The sequence below is a fragment of the Diabrotica virgifera genome, chromosome 8 (assembly GCF_917563875.1).
Source record: "Diabrotica virgifera virgifera chromosome 8, PGI_DIABVI_V3a".
In the NCBI taxonomy this organism is placed as follows: Eukaryota; Metazoa; Arthropoda; class Insecta; order Coleoptera; family Chrysomelidae; genus Diabrotica; species Diabrotica virgifera.
Genome location: NC_065450.1, coordinates 182,630,167 through 182,656,049, shown reverse-complemented (window position 1 = coordinate 182,656,049; position 25,883 = coordinate 182,630,167). Strand labels below are relative to the sequence as shown.

Here is a 25,883-nt window from a genome sequence, read left to right as displayed (position 1 = left end):
AAATATTCTTTAGTCATTATGGCACAAAATATATTTTTTTTTATAAACAATACTTTTTCTCAGGTAAAAAATATTTCAAAAAAATTTTTATTAGCAATTTTATTTATCATGGAATCAGATTCCAGTTATATATCCCAATTTTCTTACTGAGCAGAAACTCCAAGTATTCGCTGACGCCGAGTAAGGTTTATAGCAAGCAAATAAGTGTAATTAAAAAAAAATAAACAAATCCGCTGTTTTTAATTGTATTTTCTTGTGGCGTATAAAGTACGCCACGCGTGTAGTTATGTTATACAGTAAAACCTGTCAATAACGGTCACTAAAAATGACAGAACTATTGGATGATATAAAAAGGTGGCCGTTAATACCAGGTTTTGTAGTCAACAAATTTTGGTTTGGGAACTTTGAAACTAGCCGGCTAGTTCAGGTGGCCGTTAACACAGGTTTTACTGTATTTTGATGCGCGGGTAGATAAAGCTTAAAATTCTCAATATTAATTAATTATAACAATAACAAAAAATATTATCAATCATTTAATACATGCAATAGTGTACATGATATTTTTCGTTAGTTCATCTAATAAACATAAATAAACTGGATGGTTTGTCCAGGCGAAAGCAAAATTTTTTGAAAATTGCGTAATATTAAAAAATTCATATTTTATCCAATTTGAGTCCAAAAGGTTCGCTGTTTCGTAAACGGGCTGCGCTAGAGAAGAAAAAATAGCAGCATTTGGTTGGGAATTCAGCAGGGAGTCTACCTGTCAACAGGAGGCAACAAAGATGTAAAATATTTAAATGGCTATTAAAAAATAACAGTTGAAGATAAAAAAAGTGAAAATTTAGAATTGTATGTATCTTCTGCTTCTACATCATACAAAATTAAGAAAAAACGGTTTGTCAAAAAATTAAAAAATATATCAGGGGGGGCAAGCCCCCTTATGACGTGCGGGCATGAAATCAGAGTTATGCCTATTCCGAGTCCGGTAGAATACACGTGTAAAATTTCATAAAAATCTGTTGAGCCCTTCTCGAGTTATAAATGGTGTAACTAACATAACTCGACTTTCTTTTATAGATGTAAAATATTTAAATGGCTATTAAAAAATAACGGTTGAAGAAAAAAAAGTAAAAATTTAGGATTGTATATATCTTTTGCTTCTACATCATACAAAATTAAGAAAAAACGGTTTGTCAAAAAATTAAAAAAATATATCAGGGGGGGGGGGGCAAGCCCCCTTATGACGTGCGGGCATGAAATCAGAGTTATGCCTATTCCCAGTCCGGTAGAATACACGTGTAAAATTTCATAAAAATCTGTTGAGCCCTTCTCGAGTTATAAATGGTGTAACTAACATAACTCGACTTTCTTTTATATATAAATTTATATATAATCATATGAACATAAATTTAGTTTTTGATATTAAATCAGTACAATTCTACAGGGTGTGAAGTTTGCTACAAAATTTATAAAAAAGCGTAATTATCTTCTAACCTACCCTGTATAATATTACAAAACCTCATATTTTAAGAAATAAGACATCGAGCAGAATCCAAAATTATAAAAATATTTTAAAAAACGAAGTTACAGTCAACTTCCGGTATAACCAGAAGTAGCAAAGAGTCCAAAATATTTCCATTAAATAGTTCATACCTCCAAACCCCTGTATTCAAATTTTCATGATTCTATTACCTTTAGTCCTCGAGATATTTCTAATAGGCCCTTTATCAATGTTATAAATTATTCAATCTCCTTACTTTTTTCAATATTATATTCATCAAAACAATTCATCAAATTTCTAACAATAAAACACTGAAAACGTTTGTTTTCTATACTTCCACAAAATTTATTACAACTGAGTGTCTACAGCTGTTTCGGCAGAGTGCCTTTCTCAAGTGATCACTGCCGAAACAGCTGTAGTCACTTAGTTGTAATAAATTTTGTGGAAGTATAGAAAACAAAGGTTTTCAGTGTTTTATTGTTAGATAAAATGAACTTCCATCAAGTAACGGTCGAATCCATCAATCATCAAATTTCGTAAATACTTTCCCAAACTTTTTAGTACTGTCAACGGCCTCCTTAATTCAGATGGACTTACCCAAGTTTTTTTTATGTATTTGGCCCGTAGAATTTTTTGGGTAACAGTTGATCCGGATGTCGATAAGATTGTTATAAACAAAGAACTTGAGGAATCACATAACAGCGATTTTTCGCAAAACAAAACATTTTTTGTATTTTTTGGGTCATTCTAAGTAAAAAATGTTTTTACAAAATTTTTTCGTAGGATGCATAGTTTTCGACATAAACGCGGTTGAACTTTCAAAAAATCGAAAAAGTGCAATTTTTGAACCCGAATAACTTTTGATTAAAAAAAAAAATAGCAAATCTGCTTACTGCATTTGAAAATTCAAGTCAAATTCTATCGGTTTTGATTATTTGCATTGATAAAAATTAAGTTTTTATTTGTTAAACAAAGCTATAAACACATAGCGGTTCCCGTGCCCAATGCATGCGTCTTAATGGGCTTAATCTACGTAGAAATTGTCTGTATGCGCGCCTAATCGTTCGATTTCAAATGAGAAATGCATTGAAAACATCATTCAATCATTATGCGTTTATAGCTTTGTTTGACAATAAAAAAATCATTTTTAGCAATGAAAGTAATCAAAACCGATAGAATTTGACTTGAACTTTCAAATGCGGTAAGCAGATTTAGGCAATAAGGTAAGCAATTTTATTTTTTAATCAAAAGTTATTCGGGTTCAAAAATTGCAATTTTTCGATTTTTTGAAAGTTCAACCGCATTTATGTCGAAAACTATGCATCCTAAGAAAAACTTGTAAAAACATTTTTTGCTTAGAATGACCCAAAAAATACGAAAAAATGTTTTGTTTTGCGAAAAATCACTGTTATGTGATTCCTCAAGTTCTTTGTTTATAACAATCTTATCGACATCCGGATCGACTGTTACCCAAAAAATTCGTGTTCTACGGGTCAAAATACATAAAAAAAACTTGGGTAAGTCCATCTGAATTAAGGAGGCCGTTGTACCCCCACTGGCGACAGGACTATTTTGATAAGATAATAACACCACACAAAATTTTAGGTGACCTGCCTGAATAGCCATAATATAATTTAAGGCTCACAAAATACAAATTGAACAGGTCAAATATTAGAGAACATTATTACAGATTTGAAAATTATGGCAACTCTACTTTTTTTAACATATTGACAGGTGAACTCAGCTACTACCTTGTCATATTTTGACGTTTATTTGTGTCAATCGAAACGAAAAAAAAAAAAAAAAATTAACGGCCAAAGCTGGGAAACCATTGTAAGTGGTCATGTTTTATAGGTTTATACCGATAATTTCCCACCTTTTCTAGCTCCGTCTCTTATTATTTCAAAACGCATCCATCTTGTGCGTTATTTTTCTGGTTATTAGTGTGCTCATCACTGTATATTACGTATGGTAGGGGAGCCCAAGCGGGGATTTTTGCAGTTACTCGAGCGCGTCAGATTATTACATGGGGAGAAACCTTGTACCCTGAAAATGTATCTCTAGCATATATATTGGCTCCTATTTCCGGGGAGTTCGTTAAGGGGGGTCAGAAAAAAAATCTATCCTTAGAAACTCGAAATCGTCAGATTCAGATAAGGTAAGTTAAGTACATGCAAAACAGTGTATATTTAAAAAATCTGACGATTTGAGCGGGGCGTAAGGAAATGGGTGAGTCCCAGTTTCATAAGAAAAAAGCGAATATTTCGCGAAATGAATGACAGATGAAAAAACTGAAAAATACGTGCTCAATATTTTTCAAAAATCTATCGAATGATACCAAACACGACTTCCCACGGAGAGGGGTGGGGAGTAAATTTAAAATTTTAAATACGAATCCCTCGATATTTCGCGAAATGAACATCGAAAAACTGAAAAAAATACTTATTCAATATTTTTGAAAAATCTATCGAATGGCACCAAACACGATCCCCCACAGAGCTGGGGTGGGGGATTACTTTAAAATCTTAAATGAAAGCCCCCATTTTTTATTGCAGATTTGGATTCCTTACGTAAAAATAAGTAACTTTTATTCGAGACATTTTTTTTTGAATTATGGATAGAGGGCGCTATAACCTAAAAAAACGATTGTTGGAAATGGAAAATTAAATTAAAAATGGAAAGTCCTCACTTAAATGGAAAACTTTACTTAACTTTTTTTGGTTTTAGGACCCACTCTTCACAACCCAGTCCCCATAACGCTCGAGTGACTGCACATTCATCATACTTTGCTCCCCTACCAATACTGGCTTCACATATTTTGTATTTTTTTATTAAAAATAGTTGCAGTTAAAAGAATTCTACTGATTAAAAACATCGATTAATACGCTACAGTCACTAATTAAATTGGTTCTAAAGAGAAAATCACTCCTAATCCAGCGAAAAAGTGCAAGAAAATCATTAGAAATAAAGAAATACTCACTCTAGGTGGCCTAATTCCTCCGTTGAAAAGTATCAATCCATTGGCTTCGTTCGTGCGAAACTTAAAAGAAATATTTCCAGACTTCTTGGCATTCCACGGAGGCAGGATCTGAAAATAAATCAAAGGGATAAGTTGCAGGGAATTTAGATAGAATTTTTTGAAATACACCCGACCAATGGTCGACCACACACTATTATGTGGCGTAAGATTTATTTTAAGGATACAGATTCTAATATTTAGAAATTTTGGTATTTATGAATATGAAATTATTCCACTTGCTTAAGTACACAGTATAAATTATTACACTTTTTGGGAATTAACCAAAATATAATTAGTTAATTAGGTAATTAATCTCTTTGACGATTTTTAAACGCTTTTCTTTAGATTAATCGTTTGTGTCATATATTTAGACGTTAATAATTTGACTGCCTTTTTTTCAGTGCAAATGAATGAAAATGTGCAGACATATGCATTCGCGGGAACAATATACGAATAGTCAATAATTTTTTTTATGTTTATTAATTGTTTAAATAAAAAAAACGATTTTAATGCAAAAAGGCTTAAATTCTCCTGTTTTTTACAATGAAGAAACTTGAAACTTTTACAGATTGTAGCTAATTATATGAACTATACATAATTTAACTTTTTACGTCAATTGTTTACCTTATACTTCATAAATAACCAATAACGTTTTAAATTTTTTGCCGATTCCGACTGATTTTCATGTTAGTAAATCATATGTTTTATACATATATTTTAATAAATATGACGATATATTTTAATGTTTAAAAAGTGCAAGACTAAAAAGTAAAAAATACAAAAAATATGAAAAAAATTTTTTATGAAACACTTTTCTTTAGTTATGAGCGACTAAAATTTAAAATATAATAAAATCAACTAAAAAGCAAAAAACAAAAAAAAAAAAAAATCAAACACGAAGGATTATTCGAAAAAACTGTTAGACAGATTAAATACAAAAATCTTACATATTCGTTAAAAAATTGAAAAAATCTAACACATTCGTTAAAAAAAGCGTGGGGCGCGTCTTCATCAAATAAACGGTTTTCTCCCCACGCGTTTCTTTAACGAATGTGTTAGATTTTTTAAATTTTTTAACGAATGTGTTAGATTTTTTAAATTTTTTAACGAATGTGTTAGATTTTTTAAATTTTTTAACGAATGTGTTAGATTTTTTAAATTTTTTAACGAATGTGTTAGATTTTTTAAATTTTTTAACGAATGTGTGAGATTTTTATATGTTTAATCTGTCTTACAAAATTTTTTCAAATAATCCTTCAAGTTTGATTTTTTTTTATTTTTTGCTTTTTAGTTGATTTTATTATATTTTTAATTTTAGTCGCTCGTAACTAAAGAAAAGCGTTTCTTAAAATTTTTTTTCACATTTTTTTATTTTAAATCTAAATATCAAATGTTATTTTCCTATTACATTCAAGAAAGTCCATTGAATCACGGTTTTTGCTCCACATTTTAAAGAACCGATTGGATTGACATGAATTTTTGCATACGCATAACTAACATGTCAAAGAAAAAAAGTGATATTGTGCTAATGTGCTCTTTTGCCCAGGGGGTTAGTGTCACCCCTTCTCAGGGGATGAAAAAAATTACGTTTAAATTCTAAGCAACTTTTTTTATATAGAGGTTTTCCAATAAGTCCATACTTATCGAGTAACTTGCGAGTGAATGTGTTCATTTTTCATGTTGTTCTGAAGCTATTTTCTTGTGGCATTTTTATAATCAAGTATATTCAAATGAGAAATAAGCCACAATTTTACCTAAAAATGATTTTATTAACGTTTCGACGCCCAAGTCGGGTGTCGTTGTCAAAATGCAAAATAATACTAAATAAACAAAAATGTTGTTGCTTAGTAAAAAATTCTTCTAATAATTTATTTAATCTGACTCATTTATATCGGCAATTCAGACACGTATTATACATTTTAAAGTAGACGACTTTAAAATGATATTGCCAATATTGATGAGTTGCGTTCCTGGGACGACTTTACTAAAAGATAGTTCATTCGATTACATGAAATCAATCCCAACTCAAGAATATCCGCCACAAAAAATCATAGCATGTGATCTGTCTTTAAAAAGACAACCAAATGCAACGGTGGCACTGAAATTCTCGCGTTAGAGATTCCATAGTAAACCACGAGGGAAAACCAGGAAAAACCTCGTGATACTATCCCGACATCGTAAGTATTTGGGTTTACGTTTAGTTTACTCTCAAAACTAATACCAAATTCTGACTTGATATTTTAAATTTTAATTAATACTAAAATACTAAATATGTACTAACTCGATATGTTACTGATTTACTAATTGTGGTATTTTCTTTCTATTGACTTCCTTCTTTAATATGGGTAACCACATCCTACTGCATTCTACCGAGGAATTTGCAACACAATTGGTTTCATTTAGCATAATTAGAGCCGCTTCTTTGATTTTTCTCTTTTTACTATCTGCTTCTTTTAGGACTATACTTGAATCTCTCCACTGAACTCTATGTTCATTATCCCATGCGTGTTGACATATTTGAGATCTATCAAATTCTCTATTTTTTATATAAAACGTTAAAAAGGGAATCATTAAATCCTTATATGATAGAGCCAAAATTACTTTAACGAAAATTCATTTTTAGAAGAAAAACAATTGTTAACATCTGTTTTATTAAAAAATGATTATCCCATATCGTTTATAAATAAGGAATTGTCAAGATTGGATCGAGTGGAACAGAACAACTTAGAACGGGATCCTACAACATTCACAAGAAATAATACGAGGAAAATATCAATACCATTTGTAAAAGGACTATCCGAGAAACTTAAAACAATAGGAAATTAATTCAACATATCAACAACATTCAAAACAACAAACACATTGAGATCTATTCTATCTAAAACTAAACCAAACAGTGAACAAGAAAGAACAAAGAATTGTATTTATAAAATATCTTGTGAATGCGAAAAATTTTATATACGTGAAACGTCAAGACCATTAGACGTTAGAGTAGATGAACATCAGTCTTATATAAAAAATAGAGAATTTGATAGATCTCAAATATGTCAACACGCATGGGATAATGAACATAGAGGGTACAAAAGAAAGTATTTTATCGAAAAAAAAACGCTATTAGCAAAAATATAGCACATAAAAAAGTAAAAAAAATATGTAAGAGCTACACGCAGTAGAGGCAGAGTTGTAGCGAATGAAAAATAGGTTCTAATAATTCGTCAACTTCCAAATCAAATATTTCAATGAAAAATGACGGAAAAATGAAGCACTTTTTGGGGAAATCTGCAAGTGTTAATTTTATTTAAAAAAAAGCTTTATTTTTGTTTGCTAAAAAAAAGTTTCTAGCATCAGAAGTAAACAATTTAGGCTCAAAATAAAGTTGGTCCTTTTTTTTGGTAAAAAAAATCAGGTAATCATACCCTAATTAGCATATTAGATGAAATAAATCATTACCGCTTCACAAGTTTCTTTACGTATGTTTTATTTATATGATCTGTAAGTATTATCGGTTCACAGTGTTTATTTAAAAAAAATTGGTTTTAAAGTAAAATTTTTTTAATTCGTAATTTTGAAAAAAAAGCTTTTGACCGTGTCAAATAGCTTAAGCATATTACTGCATCAATAATTAAATTTAGTTACTTATATGGTATAAAAGACTTGATTTAGTACTCGAGGCCGTAACTACAATGTTAGGGGCCCCGGGACAAAGGTGATCTGGGGCCCCCTGCCGGTGGGTCTGGGGGTTTACCCCCAGCGGAAGGCGGGGTCTGGAAATTTTTTTTATATTTAACCCCTTGAAAACGTATTTTAATGGATTGTATGACTACTTGAACCAAGGGCGGATCCAGGACCGATTTTCGGGAGGGGCCATGAACTTTTTTGGGGAGGGTTTCCGGGGGGCCAAGGGGTATTTTTGTAAAAATTAGGGTTACAATGGTGAGTTTTAAGGCATTTTTCACACACTTTTGAGTTCCATAAAAACATTCAAAAGTTATCGTTATTAAAGTATTATTAAAGTCAGTACCGTTTCCTACACATTTCTTCGGATCCAAGTGCAGTTATTTTAACAAGTTTAATACTATTTTTCCCAATACTTCTCCTATCAGGCCTTGTTCTTCCCCTCTTTTTTGATTTTCACTAATTGTTTTTATGTTCTCATAAGCGTCAATGAACTTGACAAAGCTTTCACAAATGATGTTATTCTGTATGTATTTCAAATTCAGAGAATGCTGTTCTACGTGGGAAAATTGTCGGTCGTCTCGTGAAATATGACAGAGTAATAATTTGCACGTAGAACCTGATTCATTATTTGTTCAATTGTTTTTTCACTCCATCATGTTATCAATTGATTTTGATTGGTGTTACTAATGTATGTTGCTGCGGATAGGTGTCGTTTAAGAGTCTTTTCTCTTGATGCGATTTTAAACCTTAACAATTCCTCTTATTGCTTATCTTCGTCCAGAAGCAGAAGGCCATTATCACGATGGCCTCTTAGAGGAATATTTTGTCGACCTAACACTATAGACTCTACTATCGGTCGTAGTCTTTCTTTATTTTCTTGTATTTGTTTAGACCTTTGAGAGTCTATCTGGTTTATGACTGACTTTTGCGGGTTGCGATAACTTTGTAGAAAATCCACCTCAATCTCAACGCACTCTTTGTGGTATACCCTATTCCACGAATATACGACTCTCTTGGATTATCTCGACAACGAATATTTTGCTGTGTAAAATAAGAAGAATTAAAGTAAATTGAAAATTACATTGCTGTTTATTGGAATAATTATTAGAGCCGTTTACTTTCGTACTTCCTACGTTGTACACTAAAATATTCGTTGTCGCGATAATTCAATAGAGTCGTATATTCGTGGAATGACCCATATAATGTTTTTTCATGGGTTTGTATGGCTGCATCTTTGCCCATGAGTTTGACGAAAAATGTTAAAGGTTTCGTGACAAAGCTTTGGGTTGTCATCAATTTATTGTGACCATATTTTTCATTAGAAAAATAAAACGTTCTGTGGATCCAAGTAATGCTTCATTTTTTTTATTCTTTGTCTGTATAGAATATGGAAATTGATACGATTTTGATGGCTGCCAAGCCCGTTCTATAACAATTGTCACTTTGTAAAATTAACTACATTTTGATTTATAAAACATCCTATGGCATTCTTGAAGCTTCCGTTACTGCTTTTGTTTAATTCTAGTCCAAAAAACATATTTATCTCCTGCTTTGTACACATTATAATATGCGTTTGAAACTAAAACATTTCAACTGCAAATATTTAAATTTATATTTTTTTAAATTCTCGGAGGGGGCCATGGCCCCCTCCCTGGATACGCCCTTGACTTGAACCTACATATTGCTATTTTAGTTGACCAACACAAAAAAGTTTTAAAATCACCTTATTTTTTATTCGCTTTAAAAAATTTAAAAGAAAAACAACAAAATGAACAGATAGTAAAACAAAATGAGATAATATAATGAAACAATAAAAAGAGAATTTCTTGAAACTTCAAAACCGAGTGGAAAAATATGAAGGTATGAAGGTACAGAAAATTGAAAATGTGGAAGAAAAATTCAACAATGCGGTAAAATTCGATATGGAAAAAGTTGAAGGAAAATTGACGGAGATAGGAAAATGTCAAAAAGAAGGAGCCCGTCGGGAAGCAATTGTATACAGCTCTAATGAGAGCAGAATCCTATTTCACGAGGATATTAGAAAACCATATCCGGTACCTTCAGCAGTGCACTCTCGAAGGCGAATACCGTCACTGCTGTTGTAGCATTGCAAATTTCTGCTACAATGTTTTGTAAATATTATCCATTAATTTTATATCCTATCCCAAGAAAAATATCTATTTTTCTAATTTATTTTGTGAGTTTATATATCATTAAAATATTCTGAACCGCCCCTGGTTCTGAGTATAACGGTTTATTTCACAACATTGAAAAACGTTAGGAAATTTCCTGTTTGTTTGTGTAAGTAAACATTCATTATTCTAGAATGAATCCTTGAAAAGGTTTGGTATTTTTCCCTTAGTTTTGAGCGCGAAGCATCGTTTGATATTATTGGTCTGAATTTTGAAAGATCCTTGAGTTGTAGTTGACGATTGGTCAATAGTTTTGGTCGAACGATTGAGAAGAAATGCTTCGGTTTGACGCGAGAGAGACGTGACGATGTAAGCGTCTGTTCTAAAAGTATGTTTGAAGGTTAAACTTCTTTTTCCCGTAGAACTCATAGAATCGCAATTTGCCGCTTTAAAATGGCTTTTTCGTTATGGAAAACGAAGAAAAGAACTTGCATTTTGTCCAGTAAACATTAAGGAATATTGTTTTAAAGTTTCACAGCAATAAGTTGGATATATTCATGTGAAACAGTGTGACGCAGTTTGGTTTGCCGGTAGAAAAGTGCGTGGTTCCTGTCTTTTCCAGTTATGATGTTATGGTAATATTCCTGTAAGAATTCCTGTATTGAAGTACCCCGATGATATTTTATTTGGTATCAACTTATCCTGTTTCCTGTTTGGTTAGGATTGAATGTCTTCCCCCCAATCTTAGATGGAAAATTTTGGTTAAGTTCCAAGTGTGACATGTGACGATTGATTTTGTTTTAGAAATAGAGGTATGAAATAATGTTTATTTTAATTAAATTCCAAGTGGATATAGATTTGGTAAAGGTTTTAAATATTTATATAGTTTGTTTTCAATATGGTAATTTTATGTAAAGTAAATAAAATGGCAGTGACTTTTGACAGCCATAAGTCAAATTTTTGTTTAGAGATGCACTGCTAAAAATAAGGTTAAGAATTGTAAAATCATATATTTGTTTTTATTATTCATTTATTGCTTGAGAATATGTTTATTCTCAAAGTAAAAATAATAAGGTCTAAAGGTTTGAATAAACATTGTAAAATGTACCTATTTTTATTTCTGTAGCCTCTTTAAAAAAAATTATTAACCAGATGTCTAATACAAATGAAATAAGTTTTAGAATAAAGAAAAGGAAATGGCATAGAAGCCATAGCATGGTAATTAATAGCCCAGTATAACCCCAACGAGGAATCTAAGATGAATGTCCCCCAATTTGGTTCCCAAAAGTATGGAATATGTCCAGTAAGTACTCGATACGTGAATTTGAGGATTTTTCAAACGGCGTCCAAATTTCTTTAAGTAGTAGGAAGGTCCTCAAGTCTGTGTAAGTATCCTTTGCTTATTTCGATAAGGTAGTTAGTCTTCTTTAAACCCTCTTACCCCTTACCCCCTTAACGATTCCACGACCCGCCACCGCACAAAAAATGAGCTGTCGTACGCAAGAAGCTTTATGTGTCTGTTTCTTCTACTATCCCCATTTCGACCCAAAGTATTTTTATAGTTAATCTTATCCTTGATCCCATTAGAGCAGACCTGTTAAAAATGCTTCAACTTGCGCCCAACGTGTGAGGCTTAAAACGCATCAAATAGCGCCCTATACATGGGGCTCAACTTATTTTTTAGCCTCCGTTAGACCCCATTAGTATGTGCCCACTACCAGGTCTTGTTGGCCTCCTTTCGGTTGCATTTGTACTGCAACTGGTGGGGCAACCCGTACCCTTGGGAGCCCGATCTCCATTTGCGCTACAACTGTTTCCGACAACACATGTAAAAACGCTTCAAATGCCGCCCAACGTGTGGAGCTCAACTCATTTTTCTGCCCCCTTCTGACTTCAGTTGGTGTCTGGTCCAGTTGAACGCATCAAATGGCCCCCTAGAACGTGGGGCTCGACTTATTTTTTAGCCCCCCTGACCCCATTAGTATGTGCCCACTACCATGTCCTTTTTAGCCTCCTTTCGGTCTCATTTGTACTATATCTGTTGGGACAGAGCCCGTCCCCTTGGGCAGCCCGATCCCAGTACTGCAAGTGTTTCTGACAACATGGAAGCTCGACTCTTGTCATGTTTTGTATACCCACTGTTACAAGTGTAGCTTGTATACCATTTGCACTAGTAGTTAGCCTATCTACTAGTTCCCAATACCTTTAGCCACCCCCACTTGGTGTTACACTTGTAATACTTATAACATTCACCCTGAAGTTTGACCCCGAGTAACTATCGCACTAGTCTTCCCAAGTAGTTTAGCCCAGATTCCTCTTGTCTTGTCCCTAGAAACTGTTTTAAGTCTTTTAGTGCCCCCGAAACTGTTTCAGTCTGTTAGTTCCCACTAAAGAGCCCATTTTTGTAATTTTTGTTATCAAATGTTAATAATTTTTCCAAAGAGGTGTAAGTATGTACACATGGTATTGTGGTGTTGATTTGGTCATGCCGTTGATTGTATAAGTATGTGCCATTTCATACATCATAGTGTATTTACATTGTAACCCCATATTATGTAAACCGTAGTATACTGGTATTGTATTTTATGTATCGTACAACAGAATTGAATGTTAAATATTGTGACGTACTTACTGTATAGTATTGATATTGTACCCATGATAAAAGCATTGATTTGATTTTATAAAAATATTGATAAATATTATTGTGTTTTCAATTTATCAATCAAAGGCAAAATGAAAATTAAATTAAATTTTTTTTAAATAACGAGGGCACATAAATTTAATACACCCTGTATATTGATCTGTAAATATTTATTAGAATTTAGTTTGGATGTAAGTGGATTTCTTTTTTAATGAGCTTTCCGATGAACCATTAAAGACTTTTGTGAATAATTAAAGTGAAAAGGACGATGTATTTAGATTTAAATTGGAAAAAGATTGTTTATTACGGGAACTATAGAATCCACAGGTAGAGGTAATTATCAATTTCTAGAAAAATGGTTTAAAAGAAAGTTTGGAATTTTAATATCTTTGTTTCAACCCGAGTAAATATTGTAGGGTTCCCCTAACGTAATTAGGATGGTCGGAATAATTTTGAAAATGACTGTTTGTTTGTCGAATGGAAAAGAGAAATGTTTATGATTCTTGGCAAGTTGGAAGGGGAAAAGTGGTTTGAATGTTGAGTGAGTTTGAAAAAGAAGTTATTATGTTATTGGCATCGCTGAGGAGCAGTTCGACGTTTTCGTGGATAGATAGTTAGCAAGTACCAGTGGCTTTTTGATAGTGGAGGATAGTGCTGAAAAGTGGAACGAGAGACAGATCAAATTAAGACGAAATACCTCTTTGATTCTGTATTATTTTGAGAAGGAGAGCAGAGAATTTTTGGAGTTTGTGTGAATCGAGTACTCGTCAAAAGAGGCTTTGGCTCGTTGGAGAATTGGTGCTGGTATGCTGATAGTTTTGAAGCTGGAGAACGGAGAGGGCTTTGATGAGTAGCCTTTAACATAGTCAACGAGGGAGAGCTGTTTTGGGTCACAAGAAGACATCAGAGTGAGTGAAGCAAAAGGTCAGTCAACTTATGTGAAAGATATTTTTATGTTGGGAAACTAAAATTTTGAGTAAAAAGCGTAGGAATTAAAATTCCAATATTTCAGAAAGTAAATAGGGAGTATAGCTAATATTGCGAATACATAATTTGGTTTTGTTTATTTTGTTGTACCAAAGTCATCGGGAACAAACCGATAAAATATTTTTTTTTAACTAGAATAAATTTAAATGGTAGAAATTTCATTCGGACATCTGTGTCCACAGGTTTTAGATTTGATAGATTTTTAGAGTATCGATTTTGATAAATAAAAGACAATTCTGTATGTTTATTTTATATTTTGCTTTATTTTTTCCCCTATTTTATCCCGATTAGGATCAACTAAGAGATACTGAAACCACGAGAGAAGATAAGTATAACGTAAGATAATTTAGACATTTTTTAATATTATAAAAAGGCACCCTGAGATTTTTTATTCATTTTTTATGTATGATTTGCGACAATTAAAATTATCGATTTATTTTCCGAGTTTCATTTTGACAGTTGTAATTTCGCGACCCAAAGAGGAGAGAAATTATGTAAATATGTCACGAGGGCAACAAGTCGATAATAATTTTACAGATCTAGTGTAATTCGCCAAGATTATTTCAAGAATAAAACTATCTTTTTAAATCATTTTAACTAATATTTTATTGATATCTTTGCCTGAATATTTGCTAAACCTGTTTCTTGATGTTCTCTGTGACAAGTGGTAAAACATTAATTGTCATTAATGTCACTGAATGATTATTTTTACGTAGTAAAGAAGGGCATCTGACGTAATGCTTAACGACATGCGAAATTATGTCAAAGTGTCACGAGGGCAGAAATTATATATTAATTTTAGAGATCGAGTGCAATTTGTTGCGATTATTTCATGAATAAAACTGTTCAACACCAAAATTTTATTGTAATTTATTTATGTAAGTACAAATTAGTACAATTAAATACACAGTTGTTATAAATATTAATTTGACGGTTGAAAGTCATCACTTTTATAATTTTTAAAACATTAATTGTTATTAATGTCACTGAATGTATTTCTTCGTAGCAACGAAGGGCATCTGACGTAATATACTTGACGACGGGATATTATCAAAAATTATCGGGTATAATATCACAAGAGAGTGAAAATAAATTGAAAATAATGCGACAGTTTTTCGAAAATTTGTTGTCTGGCAATATACACGAGAGCCCACAGGGCTCGAGTGGCTGTTGCCCAATGACAACAAATTTGAGTAAAAATGAAGCATTATTTTCTTATTTGTTCTTACTGTCGTGTGATATTCGTAAGATTATTTTTTAATACGTATATTATGGATATTTTGTTAAATGTGACAGTTGTCAAAACTAGGAAACTGGTTGCCATTAAACAGAAACAATCTACTTAAAAAAATTCTGTCGGTAATTTTCTACAGTAGATAATTCTCAGTAGGTATAATTTTAATCTGATTGCACAGAATTAAACACGTGATCACATATCTTACTATACGATTGGAAGTTAAAAGCACTAAGAAATAATCAGTTTAATTTTTATTTCTGTAGCTTTCTATTGGTCAGAATCTCCTATGAATGAAATAATCGCTGCAATTTTTATTTCTGTAGCTTTCTATCGGTCACAATCTATATGAATGAAATAATCATTACAATCAATTGTATTTTATTCATATTTATGATTAAAATCTAAATCAATACAAAACAAATATTTATAATAAATAGTTTAAAAAAATCGCGTGTGGCCACTGTTTCAAACCATGCGACATGTGAACATGGCAGTGCTTTATTTTTAATCGATACGGCTCTGGCGTTTGAACGTGACTTTTTTTAAAATCACGTTTTTAGTTTTGTTGATAAATTGAGTGATCTATTCGAGTCGAGGGATCATTGCAGTATCATCAGTAAATATTGGAATATTGAAGAGAAAAACAGGCCATTTGATTGCAAGATCAAGTTTGATACATTAAATTGATTTTGAAATTTGAATACTATTAGTTACAAAGTATACAGTTTGCAAAAGGGAAAAGTTAAAGATTTGTATATTTTAACTGAACTTTTTGATTGATTGACGTAATTTACGAGAAAAAAAATAATAAGGATATAAAATGTTTGGTAAAATTAACATATCCATAAAGAACTTTTAAATAAACTTCTCATTTACTTGAGGATCTTTCATTTTTCTCCTTTTCTATATGAATACATTTGTCAATTACACCAAGAAATACATTGTTTATAATGCTCAAGATTTTAGCGCTTTGGTATGTTGGCTTACAGGAGTTTCTCTTTATGGGTCACGATGGCCAGGCCGGACTCCCTTTGGGTTTCTTTTAGTGCCTTGGGTATCCCATTGTTTGCTTGATCAGTAGCTTCTATTTCGTTTTATTAGCCTTGGCCTTGAATATATCTGGTTATTAAATCGTTATAGAGATCGTTGTTTCTTGAAGAATCCCTTTCATCTTTTGTGTTCTAAGATCATATTGGTTCATTCCAATTTGACATTTAATCGTATCCTTGCTCGGATTAATCTGTGGTCACTTTCTATCCAAAATTTGTCGAACAGTTCAATGTCTTTGATTATTTCTTTTCTGTTCGTTATGATAAACTCTACCCTGGTGTATAAATTTTCGTCGTGTAAGAAGGTGAGGAATCTTTGCCCTCGTTTATTTCTTTCGCCATATTAGTACGTTTTTTAAAGGTAAAATATTGCAAAACCTCCAAATTTTAAAGAACCGCTTGGATTGACAAGAAATTTGGCATACAGATAGCTAATAAGTTAAAGAAAAAAAGTGATATTGTGCCGATGTGTGCTTTTGCCCTAGGGGGGAGTTTCGCCCCCTCTCGTGGGTGAAAAAATATATGTCCAAATAATGCCGGAAATGGATAAACTGACTAATTCTAAGCATCTTTTGTTCTACGGAGTTTTTTCACAGTCAATACTTTTCGAGTTATTTGCGAGTGAACATGTTCATTTTTCAACAAGATAACTACGTTTTTAGACGGTTTTTCGCATATAACTCAAAAGTAATTATTTTGTCGAAAAAAACATTCTTAGCAAAAATATAGCCTGTAACAAAGTAAAAAAGATGGTGTATATATTAGGTCTCTACATGTAGCAGAAGCAAAGTTACTAGCTAATGAAAATATGTTCATATTCGTCAAATTCCAAATCGAATATTTTAACGAGATATAACGAAAAAATGAAGCACGTCTTGGGGAAAACTCATTACAACTTTTTTAAACCTTTTAAAAAAGCTTTATTTATGTTTTATAAAAAAAATATAGCATTAAAAGTAAACAAGTTACGCTCAAAATACAGTTGGTCTCTTCTCTTTGGTAAAAAAATCAGGAAAATCACCCCCTAATTATCAGCTCAAATGAACTTCATCGTTACCATTTCACAAGTTTCTTTACTCGTGTATGTATTGTTTATATGATGTGTAAGTTTCATCGGTTCAAAGTCCTTATTTTTGAAAGGGCTCTAGTTAAAAGGGCTTGAACGATTCACCAATCACGAGTGTATGCAAATTTAGAAACACCAAATCTTAACCAATTTTTGCCTTACAGAAAAACAAAAAATACAAAATATTTAAAAAAGCTAAGCCGACTCTTTTTATTGTTTGAGATTTTTGTTATCTTCAACAATTTTTAAGTTATTTAAAAAAAAAAGCATTTTTCAAAATTAAAATTTTTAAAAAGTTTACTTTAAAACCAACTGTTTTCAAAAATAAGCACTTTGAATTAATAAAACTTACAGATCATATAAACACAACATATGTAAAGGAACTTGTGAAGCAGTAATAATTAATTTCATTTAAGTTGCTAATTGGGGGGTGATTTTTACGATTTTTTTTTTGACAAAACAAATGGGACCAACTTTATTTTGAGCGTAACTTGCTTCCATTTTGATGCTAGAAATTTTTTTTTATAAAAACAGAAATAAAGTTTTTTTAACACTTCAAAAAAGTTATATGTAATGAGTTTTCCCTAAAAAGTGCTTCATTTTTTGTATATTTCACGTTGAAATACTCTATTTGAAATTTGGTGAACATTAACCTATTTTTCATTAGCTATAACTCTGGTTCTGCTTTAGGTGTAGAAACCTCGTGCATACACCATTTTTTTACCTTTTTACAGGCTATATTTTTGAATTATTACTTTTTGAATTATCTGCGAAAACCGTCTAAAAACGTGGTTCTTTTTTTGAAAAATGAACATGTTCATTCGCAAATAACTCGAAAAGTATTGACTTTGTGAAAAAAGTTTATAGAATAAAAGTTCCTTATAATTAGTCAGTTTATCCATTTCCGGACTTATTTTGGATATATATTTTTTCACCCCCGAGAGGGGATGAAAAGCATACATCGGCACAATATCACTTTCTTTTAAATTTAGTTTAAATGTTTAGACTAACTTAAGGTTTTACCTCGGGCTTAAGCTGTTAATTTAACTATATTTTGTGTGTTACTTCTATGTATAATGAATCCTACTCCACCAGTTGACTTGTATTTTTTTGCTCTAAAGGTAAGTATCCTAATTTAAGAGTAATTTTATTGTCGGTCCTTCCTCAAATTTTAACACCTTTTGATCTAATATAAAATTTTTAACATTATATGAAGTAATATGCATTTGTCGCTCTTTGTAGTAGCCTAATTTTTTTCGAGGATCCTTAGGACTCTCTACTCTAAACCTGTCCCAACCTCTACCTTGTTTGGGGATGTTGACTGGAGCCTTGACTGAGGGCCGTTCAGTAGTTTCGTCTTAGGAAAAATAGCTTTTGGCCTGTTGATTTGATAGTTGAAATAGCAAAGGGTGGAGATGAGATGAAATGCTTTGGGTTTGAATATGTTTTTTTTTCTCACAGATGAGAGGCTGGGAAAATTCATAAGCTGGCGTAGGGAGTGTGTCATTCCTGATAGTCTCAGTAGTTAGAGACATAATATATTAGCAAGTGGTAAAAGAATTTTCGTCCATTCTCGCAAAATATTATGTTCAACATAAATCTACAGTCATTAATCATCTGCTAATAAAAAAGCAGAAATGCTTACAAAAAGAAAAAATTCATTTGCTCTAATGTAAGACCTTTATTGTTCATTTTAAATATATTATTGTTATGAATCTTAATAATTGCATTATTTTGTTAAGCACTGCGAGGTGAACACAACTTAGTATCATGTACTATACAAAATCCGGTGTTATAAAAAAGTTAAATTGACATATAGTGGTATCTTCAAAACACATCCTTAGTATAGCTTTCACAAAAATTGAAAAGGCATTTCTGTTAAACAAGTTCACGCCAAGCCTTGATTTAATAAGCAAAAATTTATAAATCTGCCCATTAGTCCCAAAATAGAACAATAAATTTTATTATAGTTCGTGCATGGGGCGTTGCAAAAGCTCATTTTAACTTAATTTGGCAGCTTTGTAGAAATTAATAGCGATTCGACCAAATTTTAGTAGTATTTATTAAGAAATTCCTCTACAACAAAATGAACCCAAATTACAGCAATTGTGTTCATAACAATGACTACATAACGATATTTTTATGACTGATTGTATCTCTTTTCAGGCCAGGACTGAAATTTTAAATTGTTGTAGGTAACCCTAAAAAAGTCATTTGAAATGTTCGTTGTGAAATAAAATGAGATAAAATTAGTAGAAGTGGAAAATTATCACTAGAAACCTATTAATCTACATTATATTGATAGTTTCCCACCTTTAAGCGTATCGAAGTCAAACTGCACAGGAGAACTTTATAAAATTCTCCTGTCACAGTTGGCAGTTGCCAAACTCCTCCGATACGTCTAAAGGTGGGAAACTATCAATACAATGTAAATTTATAAGTTTATATTGATAATTTTCGACTCTACTAGTTTCACCCCTTTTTATTTCACAACGTATTATGTTTTCCGCCTTTTGAGTTATTTTGTCGGATCTTAGTATACCCATCACAGTTTAAAGTATGAAATATAAAAAGGAGCTGTACGCGCCACTCACCCCCAATTTTAATTTGAGTCAGAGCGCATCGTGGATGCGTGCGATCACCCCGACTGAGGGCAAAGACCAGTACTCATTCGTCTTCATGGTAGTACACTACATACAATTTTGTCACTATAGCAATAAATACATTAGCATTTATAGTGTTGTTCAATAATTATTCAGTAAATACAGAACACTTCAAGCGTCAGCTACAATTTTGGTCCTTCGTAATAAACCAGATCTACTACAGTTCAATTAATAATAATAGGATTAGTTCATTTAAAAACATTGTGTTTCGTGGAAGTGACGCCAAGCCGAAAAAGCGCGCGCTCTAGACGCAGTCATCCAACGATTCATCATTCAGGAGAGGAGCGCTGCATTGTAGGATTCTTCCATTCTTCAACTGGCCGATCGCAACGACCACATCGAGGCGAGAACAGACAAAGATTCTCTGGTCAGGTACCTATTATACAAATATTCAGAGCTAGTAATATAATCCTTATTTACCGTTTTCCTATACCATTTTTCAATTATTCAATGAAAGCAATTTAAAGACATTTTAACATGTTTTAATTTTAATTCAATTACATATTTCATTTTATTTATCTTACGCTATACTTATCTATTAAATAATAATATTACATATATTATTAAATATAATATTTATTATATTATAAAAATAATTACACAATATCATTATATCGCATATTTATATAGTACAGTCATATTTAGTATTCGGTTTTATTTTAGATAAATTCTATTTGCACTTTTAAATAAATCTTGTTGTTTTTGTTTTGTTAATAAATAAAATGGAACACTTAAAAACATTACGTGTCAAGCGAGGTAGCTTAGAAGCGCGACTAGCAAATTTTCAGATATACGTTGAAAAATGCATGACACAAATCGATTCAATAGACGATAGAGTCTTAAAAAACAGACTTTCGGATATTGAAAGTCTACTCGCGGAATTTTCGGAGCTTTAGGTAGGCATTGAATGCTCGGTGAAAGAAGAAGACTTACAAGGCGAGTATGACAAGCGCAAGGCATTTGAAAACGACTTTTATTCAATTATTTCAAAAGCGCAAGGTCTTGCCAAGGAAAATAGTACAGATAATGTAGGTTCAGCTTCGGTTTCCAATCCGGGAAATAGCAGATTCCCTAGCTCATCAGAAGTACGATTACCGGCCCTAAATCTGCCAATATATTCAGGAGAGGCAGGTGAATGGCTCCAGTTTCGCGATAGCTTTGATAGCTTGATAAATAGCAACCTTTCGATTATTAATGTACAGAAATTTCACTATCTAAAGAGAGCTTTGAAGGGTGAAGCATTTGAAGTTATCGCCAATATCCAGGTCACACATGACAATTGTCCGATAGCTTGGGATTTATTGTGTGACCAATATACTGACAAGAGGGCATTGTTGCATGTACATACCAAGGCCTTATTCGATATTCATCCTGTAAAAAAGGAATCTTCAAAGAGTTTAAGCCACTTGGTAGATCATGTGAGGATGCACTTAACGTCTTTAAAGTCATTAGGACAGCCTACAGAATCATGGGATACTTTAATTATATATTTGGTATTCACTAAACTTGATCCAGTGACAATTAGAGAATGGGAATCAAAGGATTTCATGAATGATACTCCTAAGTTGGAAGCTTTTCTCACATTTTTGAAACAAAAGGCAAAAATGCTCAAAAGAATGGAGGAAAAACCTACAGAGGCAAATTCAAGCCAAAACGTAAAGGGACAAACTTCTAAACCACCAGCAGAGTCTAGTAATAGATCTAATTCTCATGTTCAGAGAAGTTATCACATCTCAAATCGTACTTTTGCATCATGCGATGCTCCAAATCACAAAATTTATACATGTACAAAGTTTCTAAGGTTGTCTGTGCCTGAACGAACCGATTTAGTCAAAAAATCCAATTTGTGCGTTAACTGTCTAAATCGGGGGTATCAAGTAAACAATTGTAACTTTGGTCATTGCAAAAATTGTACTGTTAAGCATCATTCTCTGTTGCACGTTTCCGAACCTTCTACATCTAACACCAATACCCAACAGTCTCTATTTACATTTAATTTAAGTTCAAAACAGGTACTTCTATCCACTGTCTTGTTAGAGGTAGTTGATTCAAAGGGAAATCGTCATGATTGCAGAGCACTTTTAGATCCAGGGAGCCAGTCTAATTTCATTAGTTCACATTTATGCCATAAACTTGAAGTACCAAGAAAGCCTACAAATATTACGATTTCAGGGGCATTCAAGGTGGAATCCAAAATTCAGGCTGTTTGTCAAATTCAAATTGTGTCTAAAAACACTCCATTTACTGCTCCTTTAGTCTGTTTGGTAGCTCCAGAAATATGCGATGTTGTACCCGAAGCTCCTATTGATCCAGTATCTCTTTCGATACCTACATGTCATAAATTAGCAGATCCTGATTTTCACATTCCCAAACAAATTGATCTTCTCATAGGTGCTGAGTTGTTTTGGGAAACATTATGCATAGGACAGATTCGTCTTAAACCTTCAGGTCCGTTTCTTCATAAAACTAAGTTCGGTTGGATAGTTAGTGGTCCACTTTCAAAGCCTCTTCTTTCAGACCGATCCAGTTCTTCTCCAAGTTATTCACAACACTTAAACATACAAAGTCAGCTTGCTCGCTTTTGGGAAATAGAGGAGTGTTCTGACTTAATTCAGTCTCCAGAAGAGAAATCTTGTGAAGATATGTTTACTTCTACACACTACAGAGACAACGAAGGTCGATTCGTGGTCTCAATACCCTTGAAAGAACCTATTTCTAGACTAGGTGACTCAAGATCTATTGCACTTAAAAGGTTTCATGGTCTAGAACGTAAACTTCAGCGGAATGCACAGCTTCGAGAGTTATACACTTCATTCATGAGTAGCGTTGCCAGGTGTCCCGATTTGCGCGGGACGTCCCGATTTTCAGGGGTCTGAGGACGCGTACCGATTTGTACCTGATCGGGACACCAAATGTCCCGATAAATTTCACCCACGAAAACCAATTTCAGCATGGCTTGCAGTGAATTTTATATGTAACTATGTTATAAAAACCAAGGCACTCCTAAAGGCGACAATATCGAATGAAAAATATAATTTACTTAATCTACAATTTTATTTTGTAATTTCGTCTGATTATTATTATTATTATGTAGGATTAAATACGGATTATAAAAACACCTTGTAGTCCAGTAAATGAACGGGAAGTAAGGCGATACCGTGTAATTTTCAGGGTCAACTCCAAATTGCATGAAAATGAACTTCTGCTTTTGGTTGCTTTTACTCGGGAGGTGACAGTCATCCCTACTCGGGGGTGAAAAACCGCTCGTTTAAAATAAGTGTAACTTAGTTATTACTTTTCGAGTTATTTGCGATTGATGTTTATTTTTCGACAAAAAAATCACGGTTTGAAGCGGTTTTTCACAAATAACTCAAAAAGTAAGAATTTGATCGAAAAAAATATTCTTAACAAAGATGTAGCATATAAAAAAATGAAAAAAATGTGAATTCGTAAAATCTATAGACCCAGCAAAAGCAAAGTTGTAGCTCATGAAAAATACGTTCTTATTCGTCAAATTCTAAATCAAATATTTCAACGTGAAATAACCAAAAAATGAAGAACTTTTCGGGAAAAACCCATTAAAACTTTTTTAAAGTGTTTAATAAAGCTTTATTTTTATGTTTTAAAAAAGTTTCTAGCATCAAAACTAAGCGAGTTATGCTCAAAATCAAGTTTTTTTTGGTAAAAAAAAATCGTGAAAATCTCCTCCTACTTAGCACCCCAAATGAAATTAATCGTTACCGCTTTACAAACAATTTACTTTTCTTATGTATTTTTTATATGATCTCAGGTTTCACCGGTTTCAAGGGCTTATTTCTGAAAGGTTCATAGTTGAAAGGGCCTGATGGAGTCACTAATCACACGTGTATGCAAAATATGAACAGATTCTGATATCTTCAATTTGTGTCTTACAGAAAAACAAAATGAAACTATCATATTTATAAAAGCAAAACCTACATTTTTTTTACTCTGAGATTTTTCGTATCACTAATACTTTTCAAGTTATTTTGAAAAAAGAGCATTTTTTCGTATAAACAATACACATATAAAGTAAATGGTAGAGCGGTAATTTTATTTAGGGTGCTATGTAGGGAGATATTTTCACGATTTTTTTTACCAAAAAAAAATCAACTTTATTTTGAGCTTAACTTGCTTGGTTTTAATGCTAGAGACTTTTATATAAAAAAAATTAAGATTTTTTTAAACACTTTAAATAATTTCAATAAGTGCTTCCCAAAAATTGCTTCACTTTTTGATTATTTCACGTTGATATATTCAATTTGGAATTTGACGAATAAGAACGTATTTTTGATGAGCTACACTTTGCTTTTACTGGTTTTATAGACTTTCTGAACACACAAGTTTTTTGTTTTTTTATAAGCTAGATATATTTTTGCTAAGACAATTGTTTTCGATAAAGTGCTTCTTGACTTTGCGAAAAACCGTCTGAAGAAGTGTTTTTTTTTACCGAAAAATAACATGTTCAATCGCAAATTACTCGAAAAGTATTGACTTGGTTAAAAGTCTATAGAAAAAAATTTGCTTAGATTTAGTCAATTTATCCATTTTGGGACTTATTTCAAACGCGCGTTTTTTCTAACCCGAGAAGGGGTAACTGTCACCCCCACCCAAATAAAAGCAACCAACGGTACAAGTTCAAATTTGAAGTAGACGGTAAGTAGAACCTTACGACGGTAAGTAAAACACTCCAAAACAGTTATTTACTGGGCTATTGTTGTTTATTTGTCCCGATCTACAACCCTAAATCCCCATTTGGTTTACCTTATGTACCGATTTAAAACAAATCGGACCTGGCAACACTATTCATGAGAGAGTATAAAGAGTTAGGGCACATGTCCAAGGTAGACCCGTCGAATAATACAACACAGTTCTTTTTGCCACATCATGGCGTATTGAAGGCAGATTCACTTACAACCAAATTACGGGTTGTATTCGATGGTTCTTGTTCTTCATCTTCAGGCTGGTCCTTAAATGATATACAAATGGTAGGACCAACCATTCAAAATGATCTCTTTCACATCTTACTTCGTTTCAGGCAACATACATATGTCGTTTCAGCTGATATATGCAAAATGTATCGGCAAGTTTCAATTCATCCTCCACAAAGAAATCTTCAACAAATTCTGTGGAGAGAAAAACCTTCAGATCCTCTTTTGGAATTTCAATTAAATACGGTTACGTATGGCACATCTTCAGCGTCATATCTAGCCATAAGATCCATTTTTCAATTGGCTTTAGAAAATATGAATTCATATCCAGTCCCTTCCAAGGTCATCCAAAACGACTTCTATGTAGACGATCTACTCACAGGCTCTGAATCATTAACAGACCTGTCCAATATTTGCAAAGATGTATCTTCAATCCTCAAACAAGGTTGTTTTGAATTACGGAAGTGGATATCTAACGAACCTCAAGCCCTTAAACATATTTCAGATTCCAATGTGCAATTACACACATTGAACTTAGGTTCCAAGGAAAATACAAAAACATTGGGCATATTTTGGTCATCTTCGTCAGATGTCCTAACCTACAATTCAGAGGTTTTATTAGACAACTCTTCCAAAACCGTTACAAAACGCCTAATTTTATCCAGTGTCTCACAGATCTTTGATCCATTAGGTTTACTAAGTCCTTGTGTCATAATAGCAAAAATTCTTCTTCAAAAACTATGGACGGAACGGTTATCTTGGGATGAGTCCGTCCCAGCATATATCCACACAGTGTGGGTAAATCTTCGTGATGAGCTCAATCATATTAATACCTTTACGATTCCTAGACATATAAGGTGTAACAACCCTGTTGTAACTGAACTCCACACTTTTTGCGATGCAAGTGAGAAGGCTTATGATGCCTGCGCATACATTCGCACAATTGACATTCAAGGCAATG

The 25,883-nt window shown here is 32.6% G+C and overlaps 1 protein-coding gene across 1 annotated transcript in view; it reads right to left on the bottom strand.

The window, feature by feature from the left end:
• LOC126890321 (neurexin-1-like) overlaps positions 1–25,883 on the bottom strand; it is a 758,564-nt gene that overhangs the window by 314,311 nt on the left and 418,370 nt on the right. Inside the window, exon 8 of the mRNA XM_050659185.1 lies at positions 4,482–4,589. Within this exon, the coding sequence (XP_050515142.1) occupies positions 4,482–4,589 (108 nt within the window). The remainder of the gene's footprint in view (positions 1–4,481; positions 4,590–25,883) is intronic.